The 10,269-nt window shown below is 44.9% G+C and overlaps 1 protein-coding gene across 1 annotated transcript; it reads right to left on the reverse strand.

Annotated features, from left to right (window-relative positions):
* Window positions 1–561: 561 nt before the first annotated feature.
* LOC130178982 (Krueppel-like factor 6) lies at window positions 562–9,207 on the reverse strand. The gene is made up of 4 exons (XM_056391660.1): window positions 8,888–9,207; window positions 5,786–6,368; window positions 4,475–4,598; window positions 562–3,715 (listed from the first exon to the last, which is right to left on the reverse strand). The coding sequence occupies exons 1-4, from the start codon at window positions 8,987–8,989 to the stop codon at window positions 3,664–3,666; spliced, it is 861 nt and encodes a 286-aa protein (XP_056247635.1). The 5' UTR covers window positions 8,990–9,207; the 3' UTR covers window positions 562–3,663.
* Window positions 9,208–10,269: the final 1,062 nt, after the last annotated feature.

Consider the following 10,269-nt stretch of genomic DNA (forward strand, 5'->3'; position numbering starts at 1 on the left):
ATGTAAAATACACTGTTCTGCTGTCAGAAATACTCACTAGAGCACCAAATGTGTATTACTGCGCCACTGAAAATAGTCCCCAACAAATGCACAATTTCCTCCTGTCTGAGTAACACTTGCTAAAAACTTCAGTGACCAGCTGTTTTAGGAAATTACTATTTTTAAAAATGAAACTACGATACTTGTGACCCATTTTCATCTTCATCTGGGTTTGAAAGCTTTTTTATGGGATTTGTTGACAATAATAAAAATGTCAAATAACACCAGGCTTTGTTATTATTACTGACAGACCCAAGCATAATACTTCAATGTCAAGGTTTTAAAAAAAGAATTGCGGATGATTAACATCTAACCCGCTCTGGTTCCAGTCACTGAATTCCTGCCAGTATGGGGCAGTTTTGTAGCTGGCCTGACCTTTGACCTCTCTGGGGGGAAAGGAGGGCAACTGAGTTAATTTCCCTTTTGGGAATCTACTGAATATCCTGTAAACAAACACTTCCTGTTTGACCGTGTCGAGGGAGGAACTACAGGAGAAAGAAAAACCAAAAAAACACATTTAGATCCAATAAATTCTTTTTATCGATTTTCCAATAAAAAATACATTCATACAGAAACTATTTTACAAAACAATTTCAAATGAAAAAATCTTGTTATAACATAAAACAAACAAAAATAGAGCCTCATATTTTATCTCCATGTTTATCCAATAAAGATTCTCTAGCTAAAGATAGGGCGTCTTTGCAGGTCTTTGAAAAGTTCAGAAAGAAATCACATGGCAAATAAAAAAAAAACAAAAAAAAACAAACATAATACTTAGCAGGCACCAGAATGCAAAATTAGAACAATTCAAGTGTCCAGAACAATTCACGTCTGAAAAGTTGTTTTTTTTTTGTTTTGTTTTGTTTTTTGTTTTGTTTTTTTTTGGTTTTGTTTTTTTTTTTCTTGAAAGATGATAGGCCACAGGTGTAGGCGCTATTGATGCCTTTTTAAAATGTACATTTGCTCTAGCTTTTCTCCAGTCAAATCAAAAACAAAAAGATGGTACAGAAGCAAAATGAAGGAGAATGGCGTGTGTCTATTTTACAGTAATTCTTCAGCCTCTTTGTCTTTATTGGTTCATGTTTAGAAACAACACACTTGCACTTTGTTTTTGGTCCCATATCCTTTCAAAATAGAAGCTTCCATACAAAATTCTCTTAGTTTACAATGTACATAATCTTTGCAATTTTTTTTTTTTTTTGACATTTCTCAGTGTAAAAAGAACCATTGGCATACTGACTTTCTTGAATGTTCTTTAAGGTTCACCTTTACAGTTGTTGAGTTGTAACAAGGCTACCTGTGATGTTGACTACTGAGTGACAGGCACCAAATTTTTATGACCATTTAAAGCAGACAAGTTCGTTTTCAACATTTCCATATGTCTCCCATACATCGTCACTGTGGCTCCGAAATGTTTCCTAATTGTGAACTGAAGGGATTCTGAAAAAAATCCGAGAGAGCAGAGAATTTATATCAACCCACAGAGGAGTGCGTTGAAGTCATGTAACTGAAGTTAAAACATGCATATAGTGAAGTACAGACATACATCTGGTTCTAGTCTCTCTCCCCTGGTCGCCTGCAGAGAAAAAGACAGAAACCTCTAGACCTGCGACGCAGCTCAGCTGAACTGGTTCAACTGGTTTTTTCGGTACCGTTTAGTCAGATGATGGGTTGCTGTTTAAACCAGGACTGAGTAAAGAGTCAGACTCCCCGAGGGTGAGACTCGCCAAAACACACAAACACAACAAAGCAGCCTCATGATTGAGAATGCTGTCATTACTCAAAAGGACGCTGCCTTCTTTTAAGCCTGCAAGCCTTTGACACATCAACTGATATAAATGGCTCTGATGTCAATGTTTTTCTTTGCAGCAAAAATCTTAAATTTGTCGGGAACTTGCTGACTGAGCATGCCACATTTCATGAGAACATGTTTCCAAGACTCTGTACCTTTGACAGCAAGTTACAGTCTCTCTGATGTGCATCCGTGCACTATCTTATACTACATAGTAGTAAAACCATTACAAAACTGAATTGCTTTTTCCAAGTGCTCCACAATTCTGTCTCAGGCCTGGGTCATTTTGAAGAATATGATTTAGTTCTGATATAGTTATGATATAGAATGCACAGAAATGTAAAAATGGCAGTCATTATGAAGCTGATATATAGGTTTTTTTTATTATTATTCAGGAGTTTAGAAGAGTCTGTCTTGAGACAAAAAGGGCAAAAAGGTGTGACTGTATGGATCAGAGCCTTTATAAAGCTATTCAATAACTACTACAATAACTACTGCAATCGCAACCCCCGTTTGGTGTGTGTGTGTGTGGTTGTGTGTGAGAGAGAGAAAGAGTGATCTATTTAACAGGACAAGGCCACTTACATAAGGCATCAGTAAGGTAAACAGTGCATTTACAGATAGAAAAAAAAAAGAGAGAAGAGCAAAAGTGAAGAAAAGTGAACAAAAATCCCATGGTCAAGACAGTTGCCAAGCAATAGTGGTATCCCCAAATTATCAATAAAAAAAAAAATAAAAAAAATGACTGCCTTATGTGTTTTGTACAATACTATGGTAGCATAATATGAAGGTAGCTGCTCTTGAATGGAATTTTGTTGTCCTATAAGCAAACAGGTGAGCAACACATCCCCCCAGATCCCATGCAACTTCTGTTATAATGGCGGTAACTGTTTGTGTACAACCGTTGTCATTTTTTTAGTTTTTTTTTGTTTTTGTCCTTTTAAGATACAGAGCTTACACAATGGACAACAAAATGAGCTTTTATAGCGTGTATGGTTTGAGACAGGCTAAGTAATACATTGCACATTTAATAGCTGCACTAAACAAAACGACCTCCCACTTTTTAACCGGGAGCTACAGTCCCACCTCCGGGCACAAAGGGGGCGCTCTCTCGCAAAAATCAGCTCGACCAAACAAGCACCCCTCCCCACCCCTCTTACTCCTCTCCACAGCCAAGAGACTCAAACATCACAGACAGAACCTTTTTTTGTTTTTTTTTTTCTTTTGCTTGCATTCATTCTCAGAGAGACAACAGCTATCCTCCCCCCCCCGCCCAAAAAAAAAAAAAAAAAAAAAAAAAGACTCCCTCGCATAACATCACCCTCTCCATGTCATTCATTCACTCGAGCTTCCACAAATACAAGCTCCATCTGCTCCATAAAGCCAGCACAGGCACCCAGTCGCAGGCACTCACAGTCCTCATGCGCACAGGCAAACACACTGTCATTGGAGGAACGGCACCCCCACAGGAGTCCCATAATCCTCCAGGAAAAAAAGCATCGAACACCATACAGAAGAGTCTCTTCCCATCTTCTCCAGCCCAGATTTTTCCCGTTTATTTATTTTTTTTCTGTTTTTTTTTTCTCTCGAGTCTCTCCCCGCCCTCCCGCTCCTCTGTAAAAAGCCTTTCAAGAGCAATCTCCACAGCGAGGTGTTGGAGGCACTAAGTATGGTGCAAATAATAGCCTGCGTTGCTTCGTGTTTTTCCACTGCCTGGAACATGGCGGTGCTCCTGTTAGCGCTCCCAGGACACACCGGCCTCGCTGATCCCCCACACAGGTCGGGACAATCAACCAGAATCATCCCCCAGAGCTCTCGACAAGGAGGCCATCTTAGATGTGCCTCTTCATGTGCAGTGCCAGGTGGTCAGAACGGGAGAAACACCTGAGAAAGCAAAGAGAGAAAAAGAAAAAAGAGAAAAGTTTTGACTGAGAAGCTGTTTTCTGCAGGTACACTTTCACATTTGCTGTTCTAAACCCTCACTTCCTGGTTTCTCTCTCTTTACCCGGAAAAATCCTCTCATAAAGAAGAAGAGTTTGGTTTCACATTTCCAGTTGTTTATAGTACAAACTGAAGAAAACCAGGGTAGTTAGCATGTGTAATGTTAGCAAAGTCAACATTATTGTAGTGCATTAAAAGGGGGAGGGGGGGTAAAAGCTATGATGGCTCACTGAGATGTTCTTCATCACAACAGCTTCCACCCGTCAACAATCCCAACTTGACCCTCTGCTCATCCCCTTGTACTCAACTCTCTTCATCTAACTCTTGACCTCAACCCCCATCCCCGTCGGTCCGTCCTTGACACTCATTCATGCCTCCGCCTAAAGTGTCATTTGGATAAACTAATTTGCACATGCAAGTGACATGGTCTTTGTTTGTGAAGGAGGTGCTTAGCGGCAAAAGGTAAAGAGAAGCTGCACTGTTGTGATTGGAGGTTAATATTCAGGAGCTCCTTTGAAGGAGGCATGAAGTCGAACAATAACTCACAGCAGTTATTATTTATCATCTTAGCATGACGGCTCTCAGCTTCCTCAGCTGCATGTAATATTGCACTGACGGGGGGGGGGGGGGGGGGGGGGGGGGTCACCCGGGTTATGTGCCAGCTATCATGAACATTTACTGACTGATGTCCAGCGCTCTCACCTGTCGCAGTGACTGCATTTGAATGGCTTTGCTCCAGTGTGCTTCCTGAAGTGTCTGGTGAGTTCATCGCTTCGTGCAAAGCGCCACTCGCAGCCCTCCCATGAACACCTGTAGGGCTTCTCACCTGCCACAGAAAAAAAAACAAAACACAATGGATTCACGTGATTAACATTCTGCAGAGGATAAACAAGGAAGTCGACGACAGGAAGGCGTTTATCAAGAGAGTTCTTCGAATGTTGATTTATTTACATCTTAAGCTGCTTTTTGTGCTAAAAGAAATGGGTTTCTGCAGGTTTTCACCTCTAAAATACACTGCACTGACAGGATTTTGTCAAATAACCTTAATTAGCTGCTGTAATTATTTGCCCTCAGACAAGCGCCATAATTGTAGTAATTCTGAGCTATCAATGAAAGTGCCAGAATGTCTGACATTTTTCAAATGCAACTTTGCCCCTATGTGTTTTCTAAGCAGGTGCTAAGCAGATTGGGCTGACTACTGTGCGTTCAGGAGAAAAACAATCTTGCGCCTTGTGGATTTTGAGGGCTGTGGTATGCAGCTTTAAGGAGCTGCTCGAGTACACGGCTTATGTAATGTGGGAGAGCTGCAGGAAAGAAAATAGAGACTGTTCCTAATGGTCCTGAAGGCCATTAACCATGTGGCAGACGTGGTCAGTGAAGGATGCTAGGAATGTGACTTCCTCTGCTAATGGGCGACGCAGCTGTAAACAGCCTGGCAGAGGTCAGAGGTGACGAGGGAAGCTGCTTACATTTGAACCCTTGGCAAAACACTGCAAATGTCAGATTCCCATTATTTCTTTCATTTTTTTTTTCTTTTTTTTTGGGGGTGGGGGTTGGGGGGGGAGGGCTGTTGAATGCAAACGAGTGAGTTTCTGAATCTTTTCCCATGGTGAAATCCGAGGACTGTTGATGTGTTTTCAGAGTCCACATCCTCTGGGTTCCTGCTCGGCCACAAAAGAACATCCCATTCACCCCCCACCCCCCCACTTCTCGCTCTCTCTGCCCCCCCCCCCCCCCCCCCCCCCCCCCGCATGAAATCACGTTCCTCTGTTTGAATTAGGTCACAGTTGAGGGCATTCCTCCTGACAAACAATTCAAAGTATGTGGGAGCGTTTTTCAGAGAGTCTAAGTTGATTTTGCTTTCGCTTTTGAACGGTTTTCACTCTTTCTGTTTCAAAAACATGATGTCATAGCTGTCAGGATAGTACCAACCCCCCCCCCCCCCACTCCAGTGAGTTTGCATTTACACTGACATGACATTTGCAAAAGCACCACACTGTCTGACAGCTTTACCTGTGTGTGTGCGCTGGTGTGCTTTGAGGTGCGAGCTCTTGGTGTACACCTTCCTGCACCCGTTGAATTGACACCTGTGCACCCGCCTCCTCCCGTCAGGCGACGTCTCCCCACTGGTGAGCCCCGACCTCTCGAGGGTCCTCTCCATGCCCCCAGTCCTTATTTTCCCAGGCGAGTGCAGCACAGTCTGTATCCCACTCCACACCCGGGCTACCGAGCCCTCCTTGCCCAGCTCGGGTGAGGACGGCGGCGTGCTGATGATGGCAGAGCCCAGGTCTTCGCCACCGTCGCCCAGAATGTCAGTCAAAGAGCCGGAGGAGAAGTCGAGGGTAGGGGAGAGCTCCTCGGAGCTGTCCGAGGCCTCGCTGCTGGCGTCAGAGTTGAAGCCGCCGGTGTCGACGTGCTGGTTGTCCTGATTGTCTTCCTCCTCCTTGATGTGGGGGATCTTTGGGTCCGTGTCGTTCGACTTGTCCCCGCAGGCCAGCATTAACTTGCTCCACAGGTCCTCCTGGTTCTCAAACTTCAGGTCCGTGGCCGAGACATAGGGCTCGCTCTGGAGGTACCTCTCCAGCTCGAGGCATGTCTGTGTGGAGGGAAAAAACGAGATAGCGGTGAGTTGACGGGTGAACAGAGCCTGAGGCCTGTAACACAGTGCTTCTCTTCAACCAGAAAGTCCCTAAAACACCAAAACAAATGATTTTTTTTTTTTTTTTTTTTCCCCACCACAGGAAACACAGACTCTGGTGTTTATTCTTAGCAACAGCAGCAGCGGGAGGGGGAAATGCTCTGACTCTAACACCACTGACCCTTCTTCCTTCTTGCTCGCATCAACGAGGCAAGACACAATGTCCTATGCAGAGGATAGTGGAGTACGTTCTAAGGGTGCCCTGCGAGGCCATATCAGGCAAGATTACAAGCACCGCATTTCCTTCAGAGAGCATGCAAGAACAAGGTGCTCTTACCCGCGAAAGCATGCATGTGGTTGTGCGTGTCTGTGTGCGTGAGTGTGTTGAGGTGTGCGTTAGGGGTTGGTCATGAAATTTACATATGCTACAGAGCCCCCCCCCCCCCCCCCATTGGGTTAGGGAAGTGCTTGTAGATCTTTTAAATCTATCAATTATTCAACATAATGTGGATTTAATAATGCATTCGGAGGCATCGCTAGAAATAACATAGCACACTGGGGACCGAGAGGAGGGAGGTCTGGTTCACGGGGGTCCATAAAAAGCCTGGCATGAATACTGCAAGAGCTCGCTGAGGATTGTGGGCTTATTTTCTTTTTGAAAAGGAAGTGAGAGAGCACTTCCTCAACCCACTGCAGTCACCCAGCACAGGCCAGATATGAGGGACAGCGCCGATGATGGGACTGTGCGGTTTCCTGAATGAAGAGGATTCCAACTCGCAGCCATGTTTCTATCACAGTAGACTCGGATGAACCAGTGAGGCACCCGGCTAAAAGGTGTCTGATGAATATTGCTCGCTGACTTTTTCAAAACTCTTCTGAAACCTGTTTATTTTCTAGTGAAAACACACTGGAGAGCTTCACCTCCTCAGGCCTCCAAAGAGTATTTAAATGAATGAATGGATGAACAGCTCAGAGGCAACATAGAGGATGAGTCCAAAAGAGCTACATCACTGGAGACTTTCAACAGCAGTGTGCCAATCACAGGGTAACCTTGACCATTTCTATGGAAACACTATATTTAAATAACAGGAGAAGCACAAGCCTCAACAATAACATTGTTGAAATCGTTTAGCAATAACATAATGGATTATAATCTCCATTAAGCATGATGAGGAGTAATAGTAATATCACAGATACACTTTAACTCTGGAGCAGATGGAATTTAGCGCTAACATAGGAAAGAATTAGGTGTGAAAAGGACAACACAACTTTACAGGAATATTTTGGGAACTGTACTGTATCGTAGTAACTTGGGAGAGAGAGAGAGAGAGAGAGAGAGAGAGAGACAGAGAGAGAGAGAGAGGCAAATGTTTCTTGTCAGCAGTGCTGGATAAATCCCACGCGAGCTTTAAATGCCTGGGAGGGCGACTTGGCCCCAAGCCCGAAGAGATCTGATAGACAGAAGGAAACAGAAGAAGAAGAAGAAGAAGAAGAAGAAGAAGAGGAAGAGGAAGACTGAAACGAATTCATTTAATTTCATTTCCCAAAACTAGAGCAAGATGCACTTGAGCCTTTCCCTTCGTTTCCAGTATAAAACTCCACTGTTCTGTCATCCAGGGGTCGCTCGGTCGAGCCAAATTGTAAATGAAATCAGCCTCTCTCTTCCTCTGTCAGTCTGTCACTCTCTAGTATGTGTGTGTGTGTGTGTCTGACAGAGAGCAAGAGAGGCAGAGAGGGAGCGCAGCGAGAGAGAGAGAGAGAGAGCGAGAAAGAGAGAGAGAGAGAAGAGGAGGAGATACGCGCAAAGACGCACCGCTCACCATTCAGCCTCTAAAATCTGCAACACAGCGTGTTTTTATTCTATCACAAGCCGATGTGTCTTCACAAGCAGCGAGCACGCGCCGAAAACCAGCAGCAACATTGTCACTAATGAATATTACGTAAAAAAAAAAAAAAAAAATGAAGACACCTCTACGCGTGTTATAACATAAAAACACAATGAGACTACAAGTCACTTCAAAAATGATCGTATAGTGACAATCTAAGAAATCGAAATAATCCCATCAACTATAATAAGGTATGTAAAAAGTCAGTTTGTTACGACAGGGACACTGTGAGCTACGACACCACACTGCAAACATTTGGAAATATTAAAGGAATATTACAGAGATCTGTCATTCAGGGAACTTGCATCACTTCCCCTGTAAACCGAGGACCAAGCAAACGACTTTTAACATGGACACTGATATTTACACTTGCACCAAACTAGACGCGAGGTCTCATAAACAACTTTGACATTTGCACGTCCACGGACAGCTGTCAGTGGAAAGCAAGTTTTTCCAGCCACCCCCACCCCCCCACTGCCCCCTCCTCCCGATATTACGCACTTTTCCCTTGCACTTCTGTAGCCTACAACAAATCGCACATGAACCCGGTGCACGATCCGTCAGGGCTGACAAGAGGGATCGGGTCGTTACCTGCTGCCAGTACTCCTCCAGAGACGGTAAAGCTGAAAAGTATCCGGTGTCATGCACGATCTGGAGCTCCTGGAAGATGCTACACATGGGGATGACATCCATTTCACTCCTAAGATGCAGCCACAAGTAGAAGTGAATTCAAGCTTGGGGAGAAAACGGAGCCTGTTGTGTTCGCAGAGGAGCTGGAGTCTCGGCTGTATTTGCATGTATAATAGTCGGTGGAGTCGTGCGCTTCCAGTGGAGGTTTTCGAGCGTGTGACGCACAGAGAGCGCACAACACTGAACTCTCCAAAAGTCCGACAGCGCACTGTAAACTTCCCCCCCGATTCAAAATTACAGACAAACCCACCCCCATGTGATTACATTACGTTTCGCTACGACGACCAATGAGCTCGCAGGAGGATGCGTCCCGCCTACCAGACCACCTCCGGCCAATGCCGAGCCAGAGCCGACTCATCCTGTGTGCTGTGGTTGGTGCGCGCTGCGAAGCGTCTCCGGCTCCCATTGGACTAAATCAGCGCTATTTTTAGAGCACTATATAACCCAGACTCCTCTCGTACCAGAACGAGGAAGTCGAACTTTCTACTGATTCAAATGTGGGTTTCAGCTTCTCCGGACCACTGGCAGGAGAAGCGCTGTGCCGCTTCTGCTGCTGCCGCTGCTGCCGCTGCTGCTGGCGGCGGCGGCGGCGGCGGCGGCTGTGGAGCTGCGCTTCAGTCTCTAAATAGACACACTTCCCTGTTTTTCATTTCATCACACACACAGACACACACTCCCCCCCCCCCCCCCCCCCCCCCCCCCACACACACACACACACACATATACACTTCATCTCTTCTCGGTGTTTTAAAGCTCGAATGTAAACGCAATGAAAGACCTGACAGTGGCTCAGTATCACTGCGCTAATCACGGAGACAATATTGAGAGTCGCCTGGCTGCGAGCTCAGGGGGACTGTCAAAGATCTGATCATTTCTCTGCTCTATGAAATAAAACTGATAGACTTCTTCTTTTCATGGCCGTCCAGAGATGCCTGAGAATTATTATGAGTCTCCCTGTGACCGTATAGACAGTTTTAATAAGCCATTAAGTTATAATAGAGTTGCCATAAAGATGATTATTCACAAAATGCTCTGCAGGTTATTGTAGAGGCAGCAGCTTGAGGCATATCATGAGGGACAGGTTTGCTTCTGCTGGAGATGATGTGCATTTAATGTGTGTGCGCGCTTATGTGAGTGCATGTGTGTGTGTGTGCGTGTGTGTGTGTGTGTGTGTGTGTACGTGTTATAATCTCAATCACCTGTGGCTCTTCTCTTTCTACGAAAGTGAGCTCTCTTCTCTTGCAGCAGTGTGTTTTTACGATGCTCGATTACGAACATGAAAC

The sequence above is a fragment of the Seriola aureovittata genome, chromosome 12 (assembly GCF_021018895.1).
Source record: "Seriola aureovittata isolate HTS-2021-v1 ecotype China chromosome 12, ASM2101889v1, whole genome shotgun sequence".
In the NCBI taxonomy this organism is placed as follows: Eukaryota; Metazoa; Chordata; class Actinopteri; order Carangiformes; family Carangidae; genus Seriola; species Seriola aureovittata.

Excerpts from the sequence above, each read along its gene's own strand:
- LOC130178982 (XM_056391660.1), bottom strand. The coding sequence starts at position 8,989 with ATGGATGTCATCCCCATGTGTAGCATCTTCCAGGAGCTCCAGATCGTG. Across the intron at positions 6,369-8,887 it reads TGGAGGAGTACTGGCAGCAG|ACATGCCTCGAGCTGGAGAG; the intron begins GTAACGACCCGA and ends CCCTCCACACAG. Across the intron at positions 3,716-4,474 it reads AAATGCAGTCACTGCGACAG|GTGTTTCTCCCGTTCTGACC; the intron begins GTGAGAGCGCTG and ends TTGCTTTCTCAG.